General features: G+C 41.3%; 1 protein-coding gene across 1 annotated transcript in view; it reads left to right on the top strand.

The window, feature by feature from the left end:
- LOC132399265 (cytochrome P450 3A9-like) overlaps positions 1 to 24,247 on the top strand; it is a 62,887-nt gene that overhangs the window by 4,713 nt on the left and 33,927 nt on the right. The window contains exons 3-5 of the mRNA XM_059979485.1: positions 3,753 to 3,805; positions 13,608 to 13,707; positions 21,569 to 21,682. Coding sequence (XP_059835468.1) covers positions 3,753 to 3,805; positions 13,608 to 13,707; positions 21,569 to 21,682 — 267 coding nt within the window. The remainder of the gene's footprint in view (positions 1 to 3,752; positions 3,806 to 13,607; positions 13,708 to 21,568; positions 21,683 to 24,247) is intronic.

Here is a 24,247-nt window from a genome sequence, read left to right as displayed (position 1 = left end):
TGTAAGGTTTTTGAGTTATCTATGAATGAGCAAAGTGTGTGAACTGAAATGAACTGTGAAAACATCTCTAATTTTTTTTAAAAAGGTGATTATATATTTTTTTTGATTTGTGTGCAATCACTCACCTGATTTAATTCTTAAAGTTTCTGGTAGTTGCAGTGAGTTTTTTTGGTTGTTTGAGAGAATTCTTTCTCTTGATGGCATTGCAGGCTGGCTGCCTTCCTTAAAATCACCCAATTAGACTGGAGTAAAGGGGAAAAACAGAAGTGGCTTCTTCTGCTAACTTGTTTCATTCCATTTTCTGTGAATAGTTCATCCTTGCTCATGGGAGCAGTATTATGTGACTACATCAAAGATTTCTCAGCCAATTTTTCACTCTCACCATCAATAAAGTGAAGCTCACCCAAAACTCTGCTGGCCCTGCTCAGTCACGACATTCATTGACCCCAGGTCCTTGAAACCTTTTTCAATCCTTTCATTCTTGTTTGGCCTTCTCCACCTCTATGGGACAGCATGATATTGTAATGGCTAGCACTGCGTTTTACAGTACCAGCGGCCTGGGTTCAATTCTCATCACTGTCTGTAAGGAGCTTGAACATTCTCCTTGAAACTTGGAGGGTTTTCCTCCAGGTGCTCCGGTTTCTTCCCACAATCCAAAGACATACCGGTTGGTAGGCTAATAGGTCATTATAAATTGTCTTGAAATTAGGAACTGAAGCTCTGTTGACCTTGCTCATTAAAACATTCATTGACTTCAGGTCCTTGAAACCTGGGGTTGCTGGGAGGAACAGCTTGAATAAAATAAATAAATAAACAAACAAACAAATATATGTAAGCTCTGACAATTGTTGGCAAAATCTGAGTTGCTCAAATCCAGTTCTCACTCCTTGTTTAACCTCCCCATTCAAAGCCATACCCATGACTGCCTCACCCTTGATTTAACCCTAGCCTAATTTCCTCCCTAAATTTCTTAGCCTTCAACTCCTCATTATTGAAGCCTTTGTGCAGCTGCCCTAATGAGTGATCTTCATTCTGATTACAATGATGCAGGATCATTGGAAAATTTGATTACTGTTGCCACACATACTGAAATACATGTGGAAAAACTTGTCCTGCATACTGTCCAGACAGATCAACTAATTATTACAGCCTTGAGGTAATCCAAGGGAAAACAATAAGTGTGCAGAATAAAATGTCACAGAACAGAGTAAGTACAATGTAGTTAGACAACAAGGTGCAAGGACACAACAAAGTAGATTCTGAGGTCAAGAGCCCATCTTATTGTATTAAGGACTCATTCAAATCTTACAAGAGTGGGATAGCAGCTGTTTTCAAGCCTGGTGGTCTATGCTTTCAGGCTTCAGTATCTTCTGCCTATTTGGGGTGGGGGGTGAGGGAAAGAGAAATTGTCCTGGGTTGTTGGATCATTGATTATACTGGGTGCTTTAGCAAGGTAATGGGAAGTATAGAGTCCATTGAGGGGAAGCTGGTTTCCATGATAAGCTGAGCTCTGTCCACAACTCTTTAGAGTTTCTTGTGGTCATGGGCGAAGCTGTTGTCATGAGTGATCGTAAAGAAGCTGCATGCATATACTACCTTTCTCAACCTTGGGAATCTTAAGAGATTGAGAATGAAAGGAAGTCACTGTTGTAATATAGTCCATCCAGCTTGAGGACTACTAAAATGATAATGAAGTTAATGGAAGGCAGGGACTGACTGGAAAAGGAAAGAAGCAGACAGGGGTACAAAGTGTGATGGAGGAGTAAGTCTGGAGTAAGAACTACAAATCTGACACTTGCTCCCCTTCTCTAGCATGTGGAGCTCACTATTAATAATTGGGCCAAATAGCACAATGCATTAAATAAGCTGATAAAATAACCTGGTTGGCAATACATTCATGTGGACCATAGATCCATTGACCCAAGTCATCAGTTTTTTTTTAACCTTTGTAGTCTTAAGACAACTGAATTGCAATTGGTTCTTTAAGATCATGTGAATACACAAGTCTGATATGATCTGCTCTTGAAATAATATTGTGTGCAGTGAGAATAAGTGAAAATTCATCAATTAGTTATTTAAATTGTTGGACATTGGTGTTTTAATCCAAGATTCTTTTCAAAGTCAGGTTAGAGCCACAAAACCTGTTGCTTCACGATCATTTTATTAAGAGTTGATAGAACAAAGAGACATTGAAATGGGATCTGCTACTGAGAGACAAGGAAATAAAGATGGCGCTTAGCATGGTTTTGCTATTTTGATACCACAGAGATAAGAAAATTTCCATTCCAATCTGTAGATAAGAGTAAAACCAATTATTCAAGTAAAGTCTTAGTCTGGAAAAAATAGTTTTACTTCGAGAGGTACTTATCAACCATTTTAGAAGGTCAGACCGGTTCTGAAGAAGACGGGGTGGCTGGAAGACTTCCAACAAACGCCTCAGCCTCCTTCACTGATTTAAACCACTTATAATCTCCAGTAGTAAATGTAATTCAAAGATCGGCTGGATTTCGAAGGGAGGGTCTGAATCAGCGATCGAAAAGCACTTTCATTACACCTTTAAACTCAGCATGCATCTTCAGAACCTGGGGGGCAAAATCCTCCACAAAACGAATGACTGTATTTTGAAAAGCAAAAGTACCTCTGCAGCGTGCCTCCATAATCAAACGGTTTTTCACCTGGTATTGATGAAAGCACAAAATTACCGGCCGTGGACGGGAACCCAGAGTTGCAAGGGGAACATACATCCTGTGAGCCCTTTCAAGCTCAGGTGGAGTCGGAAGAAATTCTTTCCCAAAAATCTCACAGAGAAAATCGGAAAAAAATTTCACGGGAGAGCCCTGTTCGGTGGCCTCTGGCAAACCAAGAATTTGTAGATTGCAACGTCTGCTTCGGTTTTCAAGATCCACCATTTTGGAAAAAAGTTTACAATTCTTCTCCTCTAGGCTGGAGCAGAGAGTTTCAAGATATTGAACACTGCGTTTTAAATCTTCAGAAGTTGAGTCAATGCGAGATAAATGTTCAGCATGTTCATCCACTCTAGCGTTGATCCGATCCAACTTGACATCCAGCTGGTTGAAAGGAGTTCTAAATTCCTTTAAAGTATCTTGTCGATGTTGTTCCAAAACAGTGAGAATGTCAGCTGGCAAAGCCATAGAAGTTTCCTTTTTCCCGGTTTTAGTACTTTTGGTAGCCATTATAAGATAGATGTGTTCGCAGGCAAGTAAAAGAGACCTAATAAAATACCTAACTAAGGTTTAAGAATGGAGACATATAGTGCAAAGATAGGAAGAATGATGGAGCAAAAATTCGGAGCAGCTAAACAATCGCCATCTTACCGGAAGTCCTGAGTAAAACCAATTAAAAGGTACATATTTGAATACGGCAGTACCAAGTTACCCAATCGTAGTGCACTTATTCAAGAAATGCCAACCAAAGAAAATTCAATAGCTTTCCAGAATTATACTTTGTATAGCCACTAGAGGCATATTAAATACTTAAGTGCTTATAAGAGCTTCTTAAAATCAAGCTGATAATTAATTGTTAAACTACAAAGAAAATACGAATTAAGTAGTCTAAGAATTAAACAGTCAGATCTAACAAAATCAGTAGATTGTACTTGGTATTTGCTTTTATGCTTCACATTTGTAAACTACTGTTTTTTTCCATGTTATATCAGTGACATTCAGATTAAGTCAATACACATTTGTACAGTGTAAGTATCTGACCTAATAGCTTGTTTTCTTCCTCATCAGGGTATTTTTAAGTTTGATACAGAATGCTACCAGAAGTATGGAACAATCTGGGGGTGAGTGTAATTAATTAGCCAGTAATTTTTCTTTTTCCTCTCAAAAATTTAGTCCACTCCCATAATGCAATGTTTAGTACAAGAAAAGTTACCATTTGTTAGTAAAGGTTAAAAGTACAAATTATTGGAACTAGTGTAGTGTTTCAATCAATTATTACACTGTTAACTGGAAGAAAGACTATTGATACATGAATATTTTGTTTTATCAAATTTACGCAACGACTGTTATATTTGTTCTGAAGTATGTTGTTCCTGGGCATGTTTGCTGTCTGCAGATAATCCAAACATGTAAGGACATGCCCCCATTAAGACCTGTTAGACACTGGATCTTCCCCAGACAAATACCCAAAGTACATGCAAAAATGATTTAGCCTGGAGGTGATTATTTTTCTTTTGCTTTTAGGCTAGGCAATCTTACATTCCTCTTTTGCCTTTGAACTAATGAATTACTAATACATTTAAGGTGGACAGCAAAACATTCTTAAGGACTTTTGTGTGGAGCTGGTGAGTATCACATCAAAGGAGACAGTGGGAACTCGAGGTATATTAACTTGAACTGAATGTGAACAACTATGTGGTGACATTTTGCTTTCAAATGCTTTACATGTATTTATAAAGGATTAAATTCCTAGAAAATATTTTAAGTGAAAATTTTACATAGAAGCTAGATGCAAATCAGAATGATGTTATCAGCATAATATAATCCTATGCACCGAAATTTATGCTACTCGTTATGAAAAATAGCTTCATAAATTAGGGATGTGTACCCTAAAGACATATGCATTATAGAATGTAGAACATAAATGAGTACAGCACCATACAGGCCCTTCGGCCCATGATGTTATGCTAACAAGTCTCAGATCATTCCAAACCCTTCCCTCATACATAGCCCTCCATTTCTCATTTTTCTTCTTTTATGGAGAAAATTCATATAACAGACATTTGTAAATTGAAGAATCCTTGTACATCAATTATTATTCATTTACTTATTTATTCATAAATATACCATGCTGCTTTCCCATTGCTTTTGAAAATCTTTACTGTATACATAACAATTACCAGTTCAGTCTGTTGAACCTTCTCGACTCTGCTTTAAGTAGTATAGTTACTTTATGATCTGAAGAATGTGAAGTTCTGACTCAGCTCAATGCTGACTTATGTCCATGTGAAATGAACATTTTGACAACCTCCATCTTTGTGAAGATGTTTTGGGAGATCAGTTTTTGTACGTTTTGCAGGGTATATTGGGACTGTTGGGAAGTGGCCTGGTCGAGGGAAGTGTCTGGTGTGAACAGTGCTAGTCTTTGGCTTGAGAGTCCTCCGCGAGGAGGCTGAGGGAAGAGACTACACCAGGCACAGTTGGAGACGGTAAAGACATGACCGCTAAGCTGATTCAGTGTGCTACGTGCATGTTGTGGGAGGTCAGGGACACACTGATGGTGCCCCCGACTGCTACAGCTGTGGAAAGTGTGTCCAGATTCAGCTTCTGAAGGAGCATGTTGCAGCACTGAAGAAAGAACTGGATGACCTCAGGTTTATCCATGAAAACGAGCGTTTTCTGGACAGGACCTACAGTGAGGTCATTACACTGAGGATACCGGAAGAGAGAAAGAGGGCGACGATGAGGAAGGAAAAGATGCTTGAAGTACAGGAAACCCCAGGGCGGGGGTTGGCAACCCGCGGCTCCGGAGCCGCATGCGAATCTTTCATCTCTGTGCTGCGGCTCCCTGTGGCTTTGGAAAATAAATGATGAGTATTTAATTAAAATTTATTTTATGTTAGTTTGTTAGTTTTTGAAATGTAATTCTAAATTTGAAGATTATGGTGATCTTGTACAATCTAAATAAAACGTTGTGGCGACCCATTTCCTGGCACATCCGAACCGGCTCACAATTAGCCAGCGTTCAGGCTAAGGGAGATAGCCTACGGGGGTTTGTGAGTACGTGTCTTTTGGAGCATCCACGCCCATGGGGGGGCGGGTTGAGGGAGGCTTAAAAGCAAGGCTGTTTAGTTCGAATAAAGTTATCTTTGACTGCAGTTTACTGACTGCGTGTAGCACACCGCTACAATGTGATTTTTTCACTGGCTGTCCAGAGGGGAGGTGCTGAAATGCTTTGTCGCGTGTCTGGAAGAAGTGAAAACTTTCCTGGGCAGCAAAGGGCTCACCTTTCCTGAGCTGGAACAGCCAAAGTAGCTGGAAAATCTACACTTCATGGTAGACATGACAGCGTACCTGAACACGCTGAACACAGCTCTTCAGGGGAAAGGACGTACAGCCCTACACATGTTGGAGGATGTTTTGGCATTCGAGCGCAAGTTGACAGTGCTTGCCAGAGATTTACAGAAAGGCACATTGTCTCACTTCCCCAATTTGAGAGAGTTCAAACAAGGTCACGACATGATAAATTCGGAGTGTTTACGTTCTGAATCATCGCAATGCAAACATTGTTTGGGAAATGATTCTTTGAGTTCAGAGAGGAAAAAAAAACATATTATCCTTCCCGGTCACTCCCCTAAGCATCGATCCATCCCACTGAATACGACTGCATTGGCAGGAGTGAGTCAACCTGATCTTGAGATGGAACTGGCCGACATAGCCGACAAAGACATATGGGTGTCCAAGTTTAGACGCTTGACAGCAGACCTTGAAGATGTTGCCCGTCAGAAGGCCGTTCTTGCTCAGAATCACAAATGGAGTGATATTGAAAACCTCCCTAAACCGGACAAACTTGTGTTCGAAATATGGAATGCTAACCCCGACATTTATGTAAACATTAAAAAGTATGCGCGTGGAGTCCTGTCGATCTTTGGATCCACGTATGTATGTGAGCAGGTGTTCTCCAACATGAACTTTATTAAAAACAAACATCGCGCACGCCTCACAGATGACAGCTTGCGATCCTGTGTAAAGATGAAGGTGACGTCATACAGCCCTAATGTGCAGACGCTGTGTGCTGAGGTCCAGGAGCAGAAATCCCATTAACCAAATATGATAAATATTTTAATTGCCTATTATTTTACATATATTCATATTTTTTCATTGTTCAGTGAAATAGTCCTTTTATTTTTCAGGTTGACAGCTGGCTGACGTTATTTTTGGTTTGCTGCTGGCGGAAAATTTAAGTTTGGCGTTTTTCATAAATACAAGAAGGACTCAAATAGACATTAAGTAGTTTACTTAAAAGTAACCTTCAACCCAACGTCTTTTTTTCGGAGTTCAAAATGTTTTTGTTGAATGCAGAAATGTAATTTCGTTTTCTCTGCAGGAGTTCATCGATTTCATAAATGCAACACATTATAGTTTGTTTATACATAGCATAAAAGCAAAAAAAACATATGCAGTGTTATTTCATTTTAAATGTCAAACGGGTTTTGTGGCTCCCAGTGTTTTCTTTTCTGTGGGAAACGGGTCCAAATGGCTCTTTCAGTGGTAAAGGTTGCTGACCCCGCTCCAGGGGATGTACCTCTCGTAAACAGGTCACCTCCTTGGAAGCTGTCAGGACAGAAGATACTGCCAGTCTGAGAGGCGGACAGGTCTGCGAGCCAGAAAGTGGTGCAGAAGCAGAGCTGAAGAGTCAAACATCAGGAAGAGCCATGGTAGTAGGGGACTTCCTAGTAAGAGGTACGGGAAGGGGTTTCTGTGGCAACAGGCAAGATTTAAGGATGGTGTGTTGCCTCCCTGGTGCTAGGATCCAGGACATCATGGACCGATTGTAGGGTATCCTCAAGGGTGAAGGTAAACAGCCGGAAGTGGTAGTGCATGTCGGCACAAATGACATCGGGAAGAAGAGGAAGGACATTCTGCAGCGGGACTTCAGAGAACTCGGAAGAAGGCTGAAAAGCAGGACTTCCAGCGTTGTTATCTCTGGTTTGCTTCCAGTTCCTCGTGCTGGAGAGGGCAGGAACAGGGAGATAATGGATCTGAATGTGTGGCTGAGGAACTGGTGCAGGAAGCAAGGATTTACATTCTTGGACCACTGGGATCTGTTTTGGGGTAGGGATGAATTGTACAAAAGGGACGGGTTGCACCTTAATTGGCGGGGGACCAGCATTCTGGCAGACAGGTTTGCAACTGCAACACGGATGTGTTTAAACTAAGTAGTGGGGGGGAGGGGATGAACTGGAAATATAAGGATGGAGTTAAAGGGAAAGTGAAAATAAGAAAAGTTAAAAAGGTCAACAGAATCAATGGAGAAGAAAGCTCAAGAAGAGATCATACAGTATGGCCAAGTGAAATAGGAATTGATATGAAAGGAGAGGGGAGTACTGAATTAAAAGTATTATATATGAATGCACGACGTATATGGAATAAAGTAGATGAGCTTGAGGCTCAGTTGGAAATTGGCAAGTACGATGTTGTGGGAATAACTGAGACATGGCTTCAAGCAGACAGGGCCTGGGAAATGAATATTCAAGGACATACATCTTATTGAAAGGACAGACTGACTGGCAGAGGGGGTGGGGTGGCTCTGTTAGTGAGGAATGATATTCAGTCCCTTGCGAGGGGGGACATAGAATCTGGGGATGTAGAGTCAGTATGGATAGAACTGAGAAGTTCTAAGGGTAGAAAGACCCTAATGGGAGTTATCTACAGGCCCTCAAACAGCAGTCTGGATGTAGGGTGTAAGTTGAATGAAGAATTAAAATTGGCATGTCGCAAAGGTAAAGATACAGTTGTCACAGGGGATTTCAACATGCAGGTAGACTGGGAGAATCAGAATGGTACTGGACCTCAAGAAAGGGAGTTTGTGGAGTGCCTCCGAGATGGATTCTTAGAACAGCTTGTACTGGAGCCTACCAGGGAAAAGGCAATTCCAGATTTAGTGTTGTGCAATGAACTGGATTTGATCAGGGACCTCGAGGTAAAGGAACCATTAGGAGGAAGTGACCATAATATGATATGTTTTAACCTACCATATGAGAAGGAGAAGGGAAAATCAGATGTGTCAGTATTACAGTTGAACAAAGGGAATGATGGAGCTATGAGGGAGGAGCTGGCAAAAGCTCAATGGAACAATACCCTAGCAGGGAAGACAGTGGAACAAAAATGGGAATAATGCAGAAGGTGCAGGATAGGTTCATTCCAAAGAGGAAGAAAGATCCTAAGGGGAGTAAGGGGTGGCAGTGGCTGATGAGGGAAGTAAAGGGCAGTATAAAAATAAAAGAGAAGTATAACATAGCAAAGATGAGCGGGAAACCGGAGGACTGGGAAGCTTTTAAAGAGCAACAGAAGATAACAAAAAATGCAATACGCCAAGAAAAAATGAGGTACAAAGGTAAACAAGCCAAGAATATAAAGGAGGATAGTAAAAGTTTCTTTAGGTATTTGAATAGCAAAAAAAAGTTAAGACCAAAATTGGGCCAATGAAGATAGAAATGGGTGAGTTTACTATGGGGAACAAGGAAATGGCAGATGAGTTGAACAGGTACTTTGGATCTGTCTTCACTAGGGAAGACACAAACAATCTCCCAGATGTAATAGTGGCCAAAGGAACCAGGGTAAAGGATGAATTGAAGGAAATTTATATTAGGCAAGAAACAGTGTTGGATAGACTGTTGAGTCTGAAGGCTGATAAGTCCCCAGGACCTGATGGTCTGCATCCCAGGGTGCTTAAAGAGGTGGCTCTAGATATCATGGACGCATTGGTAATCATTTTCCAATGTTCTATAGATTCAGGAACAGTTCCTGCTGATTGGAGGGTGGCTAATGTTGTCCCACTTTTCAAGAAAGGAGGGAGAGAGAAAACAGGGAATTATAGACTGGTTAGCCTGACGTCAGTGGTAGGAAAGGTGCTGGAGTCAATTATAAAAGAGGAAATTACGACACATTTGGATAGCAGTAGAAGGATCAGTCTGAGTCCGCATGGATTTATGAAGGGAAAATCATGCTTAACTAATCTTCTGGAGTTTTTTGAGGATGTAACTATGAAAATGGACAAGGGAGAGCCAGTGGATGTAGTGTACCTGGACTTCCAGAAAGCTTTTGATAAAGTCCCACATAGGAGATTAGTGGGCAAAATTAGGGCACAAGGTACTGGGTGCAAGGTACAAGGACATGGATTGAAAATTGGTTGGCTGACAGGAAACATAGCGATTAACAGGTCCCTTTCGGAATGGCAGACTGTGACCAGTGGGGTACCGCAAGGTTCAGTGCTGGGACCGCAGCTGTTTACAATATACATTAATGATTTAGATGAAGGGATTAAAAGTAACATTAGCAAATTTGCTGATGACACAAAGCTGGGTGGCAGTGTGAAATGTCAGGAGGATGCTATGAGAATGCAGGGTGACTTGGACAGGTTGGGTGAGTGGGCAAATGTATGGCAGATGCAGTTTAATGTGGATAAATGTGAGGTTATCCACTTTGGTGGCAAGAACAGGAAGGCAGATTACTATCTAAATGGAGTCAAGTTAGGAAAAGGGGAAGTACAATGAGATCTAGGTGTTCTTGTACATCAGTCAATGAAAGCAAGCATGCAGGTACAGCAGGCAGTGAAGAAAGCTAATGGCATGCTGGCCTTTATAACAAGAGGAATTGAGTATAGGAGTAAAGAGGTCCTTCTGCAGCTGTACAGGGCCCTGGTGAGACCCCACCTGGAGTATTGTGTGCAGTTTTGGTCTCCAAATTTGAGGAAGGACATTCTTGCTATTGAGGGAGTGCAGCACAGCTTCACAAGGTTAATTCCCGGAATGGCAGGACTGTCATATGTTAAAAGATTGGAGCGACTGGGCTTATATACACTGGAATTTAGAAGGATGAGTGGGGATCTGATTGAAACATATAAGATTATTAAAGGATTAAGGAAACATGTTCCTGATGTTAGGGGAGTCCAGAACCAGAGGCCACAGTTTAAGAATAAGTGGTAGGCCATTTAGAACAGAGATGCGGAAAGACTTTTTCACCCAGAGAGTGGTGGATATGTGGAATGCTCTGCCCCAGAAGGTAGTGGAGGCCAAGTCTCTGGATGCATTCAAGGGAGAGTTAGATAGAGCTCTTATAGATAGCGGGGTCAAGGGATATGGGGAGAGGGCAGGAACAGGGTACTGATTGTGTATGATCAGCCATGATCACAGTGAATGGCGGTGCTGGTGAGAAGGGCCAAATGGCCTACTCCTGCACCTACTGTCTATTGTCTATTGACTAATCCTCCTTGATCTCTATTAGTACCTGTCCACTACAAAGCATCTGACTTTCATTTTACAGTGTTAATATGATCTGAATATAATTACATTTGCGACATTGGAGATGATTACTTAATCCAGGTTACCACCTTAGGCATCCTTGATCAGGAGCAAATTTACACCTTCTGCAGTAAAATTGTTCTTTATCTAATTGGACACCTTCCTGATTCAGTAAAGGCTTCAAGAGATTGTTCGTTGATTCTTTTGAAGGTGTCTTTCTGTTGTTTCATTGATTAACTCCATCTTCCATCTCTGCACTACATATTCAAGATGGATCATTTTACATAATTATATGTAAATGTACAATGACAAAATGTCACTTTCTACATCAACTTTTTCATCCACTTTGGCCATTAAGCCACCAGGCCTTGCCAATGTCAGCCCTTTTCTAACCAACCTCATTTAACCTTCCTTTCCCCTCCCACACTGTCATTTTCTTCTTCATTCTCCGTAACTATGACTTTGTGTCTCAAGCTTAATGTGTAGTTGGACTGCCTGTCTCATGGAGGCTGTTTGCAGAAGAACTGAAAATTTAATTTCCTTAAGATAAAAGAGAAAAGTCCTCTTGTAGATTTGTAAGGCTGGGGCAGAGGGATCCACAATCTTGAGGGAGAGGGACCTCAGTCACATCCTCACAGACAGACATACTGAGAATCTGTAGGTTCTTCTATGCCAGTCTGTACGACAGAAAGGCCACAGTTACCACAGCCTCCCGCAGCTTCCTGTCGTCTATCACGCAGGTCTTAGACGACGCCAAGCGGGAGAGTCGGGAGCAGCCACTGACCCTGGATGAGCTGACTGGCTCCGTCCGTTCCTTTATGTCTCCCGGAAGCGACGGCTTACTGGTTGAGTTGTATTCGGCTCTGTGGAACTGGATGGGCCTTGACCTGCTGAAAGTGTACAATGCTATGCTTCTGGCGGGCAGCATGTCAGAATCCATATAACCATATATAACAATTACAGCACGGAAACAGGCCATCTCAGCCCTTCTAGTCCGTGCCGAACCTAGTCCCATGAGGAAGGGCATCATCACCCTCATCTACAAGCAGAAGGGGGAGAGGGAGGACATTAGAAATTGGAGGCCCATCTCACTCCTGAATGTGGATTACAAGATCCTGTCCAAGGCTATCGCCAACAGGGTCATGTCTGCTCTGGGACAGGTGATCCACCTGGACCAAACCTGTGCTGTACCGGGCAGGAAGATCTCGGACAGCCTCGCGCTGCTGAGGGACACCATCGCCTATGTGCAGGACAGGGGGGTGGACGCCTGCCTGGTCAGCTTGCACCAGGAGAAAGCCTTCGACAGGATATCGCACACGTACGTGACAGACCTACTCTCCAAAATGGGATCTGGGGGAGGGAATCAGGAATTGGAACACACTGCTCCACACAGACATCTGTGTGTAGCGCAGTCCAGGTGAACGGGTAGGAAACAGACAGCTTCCCCATCAAGTCTGGAGTCAGGCAGGGCTGCCCTCTCTCCCCTGTCTTGTTTGTGTGCTGCATAGAACCCTTTGCTAAAGCCATCAGGAGGGATGGGGGCTTAAGAGGGGTGACGCTGCCAGGCAGTGGAGGGACCCAAGTGAAAACCTCCCTGTACATGGACGACATTACCATCTCCTGTTCTGATCTAGGCCAGTTCGCAGGCTGATTAGCATCTGCAACCAGTTTAAGCTGGTATTAGGGGCCAGGGTCAACCGCACGAAGAGCAAAGCCATGCTCTTTGGCAACTGACCTGACTGATTCAGCGTCCCCTTCAGCATCAGGTCTGATTACGTAAAGGTGTTGGGGATCTGGTTCTGGGAAGGGGGGAGTGAAGCGTGCAATAAGAATTGGCTAGAGCGGATGGCAAAGTAAAGCAGAAATTGGGACTGTGGGGAGGGCGCTCTCTATCATTCTCCAGAGGTGAGAGGGGCCCTCCCAGTCAGATTCCCCCCCCCCCCCCCGGTATGTCTGTAACATCGCCTCCACAACCGGCTGTCCACGGGAGGACTGCAGCGGGGACCAATGGGTAATTCACCCCCTTGCACACTGTGGGTTTGTGCAGAAGGTCTGGGGGAAGGCGAAAGGGCTTGCATCACGTTTCATCCCCAGCAGCTGCGTAACAGAGGACTCTCTGATCTACTGGCTGTTCCCGGGGGCGCACACGGGAGACAAACTGCAGGCGCTGCTGGCAGATCATCAACTTGGTGAAAGACACTCTTTGGTCTACCAGCACCTCGAGATGTCTGTGGCAGAATGGTGCCGACCGGCACACTCTCAGCTGCAGGATTACCTATTAAGGGACGCACTGAAACTCCGTGCAGCCACCGCAAGGGCCCGGTGGGGAAGGACCACGGTGTAGGGTTCTTCTCCTGTAGGAGTGGGAGGGGTTGGGTGGCGGGGAGTATACCCCTCAACTATGGTTGTATTATACAATACGAACCAGCAGAGTGCCATGTGAGTGGCTGAAATTTTTAAACTGTATGGAATGTAATGGTAATGTCTGTAAAGTATTCAGTGTTATTGAATGGTATATTGTAAATAATTTTATTGTGAATAAAGTATATTTTGTTTAAAAAATTTATAGATTTGTAACAAGTATCTGATTCACCTTCTGAAAACATTACTTCCCTTTTAGGATTTATGATGGGCGGCAACCAGTTCTCTGCATCACGGACCCTGACCTGATTAAGACTGTTCTTATTAAGGAATTCTACACTCTGTTCACTAACAGGAAGGTAGGTGTACAAATGTTCTGATTGCTTTCGCTAGAGATACATTGATTTTTTTTTCTCTTGTCACCGTGCTCTTGCGCTCCATTCCTTTTTTTCACAATTTAGATTGCTGAGTACGTTGGGATTGCTTTTCAGTGTGAGAGTGGTGGAAAAGTTGAATCTAGGGTGATAGTTTTCAGTGTGAAGTGGCAAACTCAAGAGCCCAGAGACAGATGACCTCACGCATTGCTTATTCTAGAGGTAGGGAAAACTAATTTTTGCATTGATGTGATGACAGTCCTGTGAGTTTTTATGCTTTATTACTCTATTGTCACCAAACAATTGATACTAGAGCGTACAATCATCACAGCGATATTTGATTCTGCACTTGAGCTTTGAGTTAATGGGCATACTGTTACTTCTGTCTTTTTTTTCTTAGAAAATCCCAGTGTTTGCTCTTCCATGTTTTCAATGAACAACATTTTTGAAGCAGAGTAGAAAGTTCAGTATAGTATCATCTTAAATTCTATTTCCATCTATTTGTTGTGTTGCACAGGGAATGGATGGACCAATAGTCGGATATTAAAAAAGCCATATCCTATTATGATTTGGGAATTCTTTAAAATACTCAGAGCATTTGCATGTGTAATTTTTTTCTTGTAATGGGAAAGGAACAAACTTGATGGATACTAGGACACAAGTTTTATTTTTAGTTTAAGTAGGATAATGGAGCAATGGGAGCAAAATATATAATGCATTATGCTGATCTGGTGTTTCCGTTCAGATTCAGTATATACGGGCAAATGACGAATTCTGGTGTTTATATTCATGGTTCTTTTAGAAGTCAGGACCAAGCAATGAAACTTTATGTTTCAAAATAATTTTATTGAGAACGGGTAGAACAAAAAAATACTGAGCAAACAGTTGACAGGGAAAGCTAAGATTAAGATGGTATATACGCTTTGTGTTTAGCTATTTTATACCCACAGAGATAAGAAAGTAATCTATTCAAATTTATAGATAATAATTAATCAATTAGGAATTGATTAATTAGGATTAATCAATTAATCAATACTGCAGTACCAAATCAATCAATGAGAAAACACTTGTTCACTTAATGCAGAACAAAGAAGCTTCCAGAATTATAATTAGTAGAACCACGAGAGGCATATTAAACAGTTATGTGCTTACAGCAGTCACAAGGGATCATAGTAAGGAGTTACTTGTATATACTGTAAGTAATTATATAAAATACAATAATTGTCAAACTGCAAACAAAATAATGATTAAATTGTCTAATCTTAGATTAAACTATCAGGTCTAACACTAAGTTACTCCAGTGGGTAGCCTGACACCAGTAGAAGGGGAATTGCTAGAATTTATTATTAAAATAAGTTATAAAGGAACTTAGCCCATTGCAACAGAATCTTGGGATATAGCTTTAGAGGTCTCTTTGTTGATTTTCTGTGTGGGATGGCCACAAATCCAGCATCATGAACATATTGCTTTCTATAATAAGTAGTATATTCAGGAGGCAGTGCCCCAGATCCACACTGTGTGGGCCATGCTATCTTCTCGCAACTACCATCAGGCTGAGGTACAAAAGCCTGAAGTCCCACATCACCAGATCCAAGAATAGTGACTTCCCTTTAATCACTTGGTTCTTAAACCAGTTGGCACTTTCAAATCACTGGAGTTGAGCAATACTATAACCAATTTGGTCACTTTGCATTCAAACTGACTCATGTTTGTTCTAATTTGTGTTCTTCCTTTTAAAAATTATTATTTTATGATTTTCTTGCCTGATTACTGCAAGTAAATTGTCATTATACTGTGTGTACATGTCCTTGTGCATATAGCAATAAACTTGACTTTGACATAGAGGATAGGATTGAGTATCAACTGCATTAGTGCATAGAATGGCAATAATTGAATTGGAATTTCTTCAATTTGTGTAGATAGAATGTTGCACCTATTCTCTACACACAAAGATAAGCCAGATGACCTGATGGGTTCCCTGTAGAATTTTACAAATCATTCACTTCTCTTCTTTCTCCTCAGTTACTTTCAGTATTATCTGACTCCTTTAATTACGGCAAACTGCCACCCTCTTTCAGTGAGGCATCTATTATTCTTCTTTTAGTAAAGGGCAAAGACCCAACAGAGTGTTCCTCGTATAGGCCGATCTCTCTGCTCAATGTTGATGTAAAGATCTTAGCTAAAGTTTTGGCTCATAGATTAGAAACCATCATGCCCTCCATTATCTCTGATGACCAAACAGGCTTTATTAAAAACCGTTTCCCTGTTTTTTAACATTCGGCGTTTATTTAATATCTTATACTCACCTCCAACTGGGATTCCTGAATGTGTTATTTCCCTCGATGCGGAGAAAGCATTTGATCGTATAGAGTGGAACTACCTTTTTGCAGTTTTAGAAAAATTTGACCTTGGCCAAAGTTTCATCTCTTGGATCCAATTGCTGTACCTGTGTCCTACTGCGTCTGTTTTAACCAATTTTCAGAAATCCCAAGTATTTAATCTCAAACGTGGCACCCGCCAGGGATGCCCCTTAAGTCCCTTTCTCTTTGATTTGCCTATGGAACCTCTGCCGATAGCATTTCGAAACTGCCCTGAATTGACTGGGATTTGGAGAGGGGGTGTTGAGCATAAAGTTTCTCTCTATGCTGATGACTTATTACTCTTTCTCTCAAATCCGTCTACATCCTTACCTCTAATGTTTTCACTTCTTGACCAGTTTAGCCAGATCTCTGGCTATAAACTTAATTTACATAAGAGTGAACTTCTCCCAATTAATAAAGAAGCACAAGAACTAACATTACATGATCTCCCTTTTAAAGTAGTCCATAATCAATTTACTTATCTTGGAATTGCAGTCACAAGGAAGTTTAAAGATCTCTTTCGTGAAAACTTTGCCAACCTTTCATATGCTATAAAACAGAGTCTGGTACAATGGTCACCTCTATCTATGTCTTTGGTAGGTCGTATTAATGTTGTTAAAATGTATGTTCTCCACAAATTTTTATACCTATTTCAATCTATCCCAATTTTTATTCCTAAATCTTTTTTTGATTCCTTAGACTCTATTATTTTGTCATATCTGTGGCAGAATAAGCGCTCTAGAATTAATAAAAATCCATCTCCAAAAATCTAAAAAAGAGGGTGGCATGGCTTTACCTAACTTTTGTTTATATTATTGGGCAGCTAATATACGTTGTGCTACCTTCTGGTCTTTCTTCCATGGCCAACCCGAGTGCCCTAACTGGGTGGTGATGGAGCTGAGCTCCACCAAAGAATTATCTATCTCTGCACTTCTTGGCTCTGCACTCCCTAGTAGTCTGCCCAGATCAATAGCTAATCCTCTTGTTAGACACACTTTGCGTATATGGGCTCAGATCAGGAAATGCTATGATTTCCAGGGGTTTTCCGTTTCCAGCCCTATTGCTCATAATCACCTTTTTTTTACCTACTACATACGATTCAGCATTCCAGGTTTGGTATAGGAAGGGCATTAAACATTTTGAAGATCTTTTCATTGATAATTGCTTCGCTTCTTTTCAGCAGCTCTCTGTTAAGTTCAATCTGCCCAATGCTCATTTTTTCAGATATCTCCAAATCCGACACTTTATTGCTCCTTTAATTCCTAACTTCCCTGCAATGCCTGCGAAAAATGTTATGGACCTATTTCTTTCCATGAATCCACTAGGTAAAGGCTTAATATCAATCATCCGAGATAAACTAGCGGCCTTACGACGGGCCCCCATGGATAAATTCAAAATGGCCTGGGAGCAGGATTTAAATATCTCCTTATCTGAGGAGAGCTGGGATTCAGTTCTCAAATCAGTTAACTCAACCTCTCTTTGTGCTCGCCACTGCCTTTTACAGTTTAAGATTGTTCATAGAGCCCATATGTCTAAATCTAAACTATCTCGATTCTACCCTAGCGTTAGTCCGCTCTGTGATAAATGCAAGAGGGGCGTGGCCTCTCTCATCCATATGTACTGGTTCTGTCCTGGCTTGGAGAAATTCTGGAAAGATGTCTTCACTACATTATCGTGTATTCTGAATCAGCACCTAGAACCAAACCCCTTAATTGCTCTGTTCGGTTTTTGGGGCGAGACAGATTTATGTCTGGGTCCGACCAAATGCCGAATATTATCCTTTGCCTCTCTTCTGGCTAGACGCTTGATCCTCCTCAGATGGAGAGATGCTGCCCCGCCCACTCATGCTCAATGGCTTAACGACATCATGTCCTGTTTGGACCTCGAAAAAAATTCATTATTCAGTTCTCAATTCGGATCTAAAGTTCCATAAGGTCTGGGGACCTTTTATCGAGTACTTTCATAACCTTCCTCTTGACTAGGGTTGTTTTTTTCTCTTCGGTCCCTTGCTTTCAGCTCCTTTTTTTTCTGGTAGAAGGCGTTATTATCCTCTGTTGCTGAGTGTATTCACAGTCTGGGAGTTTGGCTGTCCTGACTTACACTCTCTATATTGTGTTGTGGTTGGTCTGGAGTTGCTGTTGTTTTTTCTTGTGTTGTGGGGCTTGGGGAGGACACTAAGCTTACTTGTCTTTAATTTAGGTGCTTTTTTTTTGCTAAATTCTCTTCCTTTGTAACATATTGTTATTGTATGCTTAATTTTGCACTGTTTTAATGTTCCTCATTGGGATTTGGGGTTTTTAATTTGTAAAATGTTTTCAAAAACTAATAAAAAAAATTTAAAAAAAAGTTAAGCCAGATGAGAATAAGTCCTAACATGAGCTGAGCAGCTGTGAGTAGGACAAGCTATTTTCTACCTCCTCTATACCACTGTTGTCCACTCCATTCCGTTCCTTTGCTTTCTCTACCTTATTCCTCCTTGTCCATTTGTTCCATTGTTGTAAGTGATATGAGATGGACCACAATGTGGTTAATAACACTGTGAAATATTCCACAATTTCTATGTGGTATCCTGCTGGCAACAAAGAATTTTAATATAAAGTGGAAATCAGAACAGTGGGGAATAGATTATTCAGTGTGAAATTGTTCCATAAAATTCCTATGCTAATGGACAGCATTTCACACTAGGGGGTTATTGTAGTGACTAGTTATTTTGTCTCCAACTAATGAAGAGTATTTGGAGGCACATGAAGTGTGGAGGCTGAAGTCAGCATGGTTTTCAAAAGAGGTAAACTTGCCTCAAACCTTTTGAAATTCTTTGAGGGGAAAAACAGGCAGTATAGACAAAGGAGAGTCAGAGGATATTGTTTACCTGAGTTTTCAAAAGGCCTTTGACAGGGTACTGCACATGAGGCTACTGAAGAAGAAAAGAACCTGTGGTATTACAGAGAAGACACCGGCATGGACAGAAGATTGGCTGATTGGCAGAAGGCAGAATGGGAATAAAGGGGGACTTTTTAAATTTGCTGCTGGTGACTAGTAGTGATCTGCAGGGTTTGGTGTTGGATTCACTAGTTTACATGTTGTATGTTAATAATCCAGGTGACTGAATTAACGGTTTTGTGGCCAAGATTGCGGATAGGTGGAGGGGCAGGTAGGGTTGAGGATGCAAGTGCTGATAATTAAGGAGCATGGGCAAAGAAGTAGCAAATGGAATACAGTGTAGGGAATTGTATGGCCATGCACTTTGGTAGAAGGAATAAAAGTGTTATCTTATTTCTAAACAAGGAGTGAATGCACAGATTAGAAGTGCAAAGGGATTTGGGAGAGCACGTGGAGGATTCCCTCAAGTTTTACTTGCAGGTTGAGCTGGTTGTAAGGAAGGCAATTGCGAAGTTAGCATTCCTTTCAAGAGGACTAGAATATAAAAGCGAGGATGTAATTCTGAGACTTTCAAAGGTGAGACACATTTAGGGTATTGTGGGCAGCATTTTGCTGACATTGGAGAGGGTCCAGAGGAGGTTTATGAAAACAATTCCAGGAATGAAAGGGTTAATGGATGAAGTGTGTTTGATTGCTCTGGGTCTGTACCCACTGGTGTTTAAAATAATGAGGGGTATCTCATTGAAACCTTCCAAATATTGCATATTGTGGGAGAGTTTAGGAGCAGAGGGCACAGCCTCCGTATACAAGGATGTCCCTTCAGAAAGAGATCAGGGGGAGTTTTCTTAGTCAGAATGTTGTGAGTCTGTGGAATTCATTGCTACAGATAGCCATGGAGTCCAACATTAGGTATATACAAAGAGGAGGTTGATAAATAAATTCTTGATTACTAAGGAAATCAAAGACATGAGGGAAAGTAGGAAAATGGGGTTGATGGAGAAAATAAATCAGCCATGATCAAATGGTAGAGTAGATGATGGGCTGAATGGCCTAATTCTGCTCCTTTGTCGTATGGTGTCGGGAACAGTTGATGTCCTAGTTGACTGCCATGCTTGCATCTTAATATTTGTGTTTCCTGTATTAGGAGTAATCCCACCTTTATAAATTTGTAGTCTAAATTTGTTTTAATTTAGTTTTACATTTTTCTTTCCAAATCAATGCAGATTGAGGAAACATTTGTTTTGCTATTTTTTTTCTAGTCCACACTGGGCCTTCTGACTAGGTCTTGTAACATCACTGGCAGGAGCAAACCATTGCAGAGCTTTGCTGCAAACCTGAGTGCTGCTCATGCTGCTCACCTCTTGGATGATTTGTTCCAGGCATGTATGGCAAGGCATTGATTCAGGAGCAGGCCAGGGACTTGCAACACATGCAGGTGGCAGTTGGTCATGCTTCACCTCAAATCTGTTTACCTGCTTGACATTGTAACCCCTTCATAGCTTTTAGTAAGTTGTTGATTAGGTCTTGTTTAGACCTAAGATCTACAGTCATTTTGGAAAAGTAGTAACAGTTGTCTCCTATTTTCATAAGTAAAAAAGATAGCACCTTCAGAGGTACTTTCCAAGCTGGGCCGTAGGCTTCATCTGAAAAATTCCAACTGGCTGGCTTGCTGAACACCCGCTGCTTGTCTCTTGAATAGCTTTGTGATGGTGAGGGAGCAAGGGAATGGGTGATGGACAATCAGTGTTGCCTTAGAACTCCTGCTTCTACTGGCACTGCCATTGTAGAAGTGCAGAAGTAGGACATTAGGCCCTTGAATCTCCTCTGTTCAACTATTTTATTGGCTGAGTCAATTTGGCCACTTACCTGATTTATCCTCATGCTCCACAACTTTCTTGTGATTTGTGTTTTTTGATCTCCACGTTGAATGAATTCAGTGATGCTGTTGTGGAAAATTGCAAAGCGACACAAACCACTAAAAGATAAAACTTTTCCTCATCACCATCTTGTATCCCCAATGCCCTATACTGAAATTATGTTCCCAATGCTTGAAACATTCTTTCAGCATCCTCATTATCAAATCCTTTCTGAATTTTTTTATTTTAATAAGGTCCCCTCATTCATCCAAAGTCCAAAAAGTACAGGCTTGATATGCTCAACATTTCTTCATATGTCCAAGGACTTGACCTAGTGAACCTTCTGCATTGCCTTCAATGCAAGCACATGCTTCACTTAAATGTGGGGACCAAAACCGCAAACAAACAATACACCAATCCTCTATAAAATGGTATCAAAACAACCCTACTACATACCCCTTGCAAGAAAGGTCAACATTCCTTTAACCATCTAATATCTTGCGATGCCTGCGAAAGAACCAATTCAATGGATTACAAAAAAGCTGGAATTTTATTAGTTCTTGCTTCCTGCCCCAACCCCTCCAAGAAAAGGAGGACATAGCCCAAATAATTACCCTGCTCTGCCATCCCTCTTGCAGTCCAATCTATGCAGTGTTAGGAAAGAGAAGTTCAATGAGATAACAGGATATCGAATCCCATGTGTTTTGTTTTGAAAACTAAAATAATACATCTTCCTGTCTTTCTCTGTAGAACATTGGGCTGAATGGACCATTGGAAGAGACAGTTGGCATTGTCGCAGATGAGAAATGGAAGAAAATACGAAGTGTGCTTTCACCAGCATTTAGCAGTGGGAGACTAAAAGAGGTAAAGAACTTGAATCCTTCAGTCACAAAGCTTTGTGTTTGCATGACATTAGATACACACCTTCTGTATCATTTGGTTCATGCGGGTAAGAAGGTAGGTGCTGATAACACACAGAGGAACAACAATATAGCAATTTAAATACAGTTTATCATGGTGAAATTGCTAATAGGTTGCATTTTAACAATATTCCACAGTAACCATGTACTGAACAATTTTCTAGCTTGAACATGTCAGATACTGGCATTCTGGTATTTGATAAGAATTCTCATCATTTAGGTTGTCTTCTTTGAAAGCATGGAGAAATACTTCTTTCTAACCTATAGGTCTTCCTTCAGTTCTATTTTTAACTTGGCCTTGCTTCTACCTGTCTATCATCACCACCAGAAATGCTCCCTCAGTGTTTCCTAACACCATCCCATCAAATTAAGAAAAAATTCTTTCCTTGTTCAGAATGCACCAAGGACAAGTTTCCTCAATTTTTTTTCTGTACAAATGTGTCATAAAATGGATATATAAAGTATTTTCAATGTATTTTAGTACTAGCGAGGAAAGTGAGAGGCATCTCAAACAAGGCAGCTCTGTAATCTGTGATTAGGTTGCTGGTTTCACCAGAGAGAATGGATTGTCTATTTTGAGATGCTTTGCAGTGGGAAAGATTTTCAAGATTTATTGTCTGCTCTTGATGGGAGAAATATCTGAAAGTGGTCTCTCGATGCACTTGCATGCAGAAAAGGATTGCTATGGATAAAACCCCTTGTCTTTAGTGAAGGAACAGAGGCCAGAGTTGATGTTTTTCAAGAAAAGTAAAGTGTAATGTGGTCAAAACAAGTATAGATATGATATAAGATCCAATATATTAGGACAATGTATGTCACCCCTCATTCTAATGAATTCCTGTGAGTACAGGCCCAGAGCCATCAAATACTTCATTTGATAAGCCTTTCAATCCTGGAATCATTTTCGTGAAACTCCTTTGAACCCTGTCCAATATCAGCACATCCTCTCTTAGATGAGGGGCCTTAAACTGCTCACAAGTGAGGCTTCACCAGTGCTTTATAAAGCTTCAACATCCTTGCATTTATATTCTAGTCCTCTTGAAATGAATGCTAAAATTGCATTTGCCTTCCTCACCACAGACTCGACCTGCAAATTAACCTTTAAGGAATCCTGCACAAGCACTCCCAAATCCCTTTGCCCCTCAGATCTTAGAATTGTCTCACCATTTAGAAAATAGTCTACTTTTTCATTTCTGCTTCCAAAGTGCATGACCATATACTTCCTGACACTGTATTCCATCTGCCACTTCTTTACCCATTCTCCTCCTGCAGCCTCTCTATTTCCACAACACTATCTGCCCCTCCATCTATCTCAATATCATTCACGATCTTTGCCACATAGCCATCTATCTGATCATCCAAGTTATTGACGTATAGTGTAAAAAGAATCAGCCTCAACACGGACCCTTGTGGGACACCACTAGTCACCAGCAGCCAACCAGAAAAGGCTCCCTTTATTCCCACTCTTTGATTCCTCTCAATCAGCCACCGCTTTATCCTTGCTAGGATCTTCCCTATAATACCAAGGGCTGTTAACTTGTTAAGCAGCCTCATGTGTGGCCCCAAGTACAAAATATCCATTGATCCTTCTTTGTCGATCCTGCTTGTTGTTTCTTCAAAGTAATGTGCTTAGTTACCCATTGTTCAAAGTTGCTATCATAAAGTTGCGAGGGGTGATATAGAACCAGGAGATACAGAGTCAGTATGGATAGAACTGGCAAATTGTAAGGACAAAAAGACCCTAATGGGAGTTATCCACAGGCCCCCAAATAGTAGCCTGGATATTGGGTGCAAGTTGAATCAAGAGTTAAAATTGGCATGTTGCAAAGGTAATGCTACAGTTGTTATGGGGGATTTCAACATGCAGATAGACTGGGAGAATCAGACCCCGAGAAAGGGAGTTTGTGGAGTGCCTCCAAGATGGATTCTTAGAGCAGCTTGTACTGGAGCCTACCAGGGAGAAGGCAATTCTGGATTTAGTGTTGTGTAATGAACTGCATTTGATAAGGGAACTCGAGGTAAAGGAGCCATTAGGAGGTAGTGAATGTAATATGATAAGCTTTAATCTACAATTTGAGAGGGAGAAGGGAAAATCAGAAGAGTCAGTATTACAGTTCAACAAAGAGGACCATGGAGCCATGAGGGAGGAGCTGGCTGAAGTTGACTGGAAGGATACCCTAGCAGGGATGACAGTGGAACAACAATAGTGGCAGGTGTTTCTGGGAATAATACAAAAGATGCAGGATCAGTTCATTCCAAAGAGGAAGAAAGATCCTAAGGGGAGTAGGGGGCAACCGTGGCTGACAAGGAAAGTCAAGGACAGTATAAAAGTAAAAGAGAAGAAGTATAGCGTAGCAAAAATGAGGGGGAAGCCAGAGGATTGGGAAACTTTTGAAGAGCAGACCCAGTGGATGTAGTGTACCTGGACTTTCAGAAAGCCTTTGATAAAGTCCCACATAGGAGATTAGTGGGCAAAATTAGAGTACATGGTATCGGAGTAGGGTACTGA

This window comes from Hypanus sabinus, chromosome 9 (genome assembly GCF_030144855.1).
Source record: "Hypanus sabinus isolate sHypSab1 chromosome 9, sHypSab1.hap1, whole genome shotgun sequence".
NCBI lineage: Eukaryota > Metazoa > Chordata > Chondrichthyes > Myliobatiformes > Dasyatidae > Hypanus > Hypanus sabinus.
The sequence above is the reverse complement of the archived record's forward strand: the minus strand, read 5'-3'. Positions and strand labels throughout refer to the sequence as shown.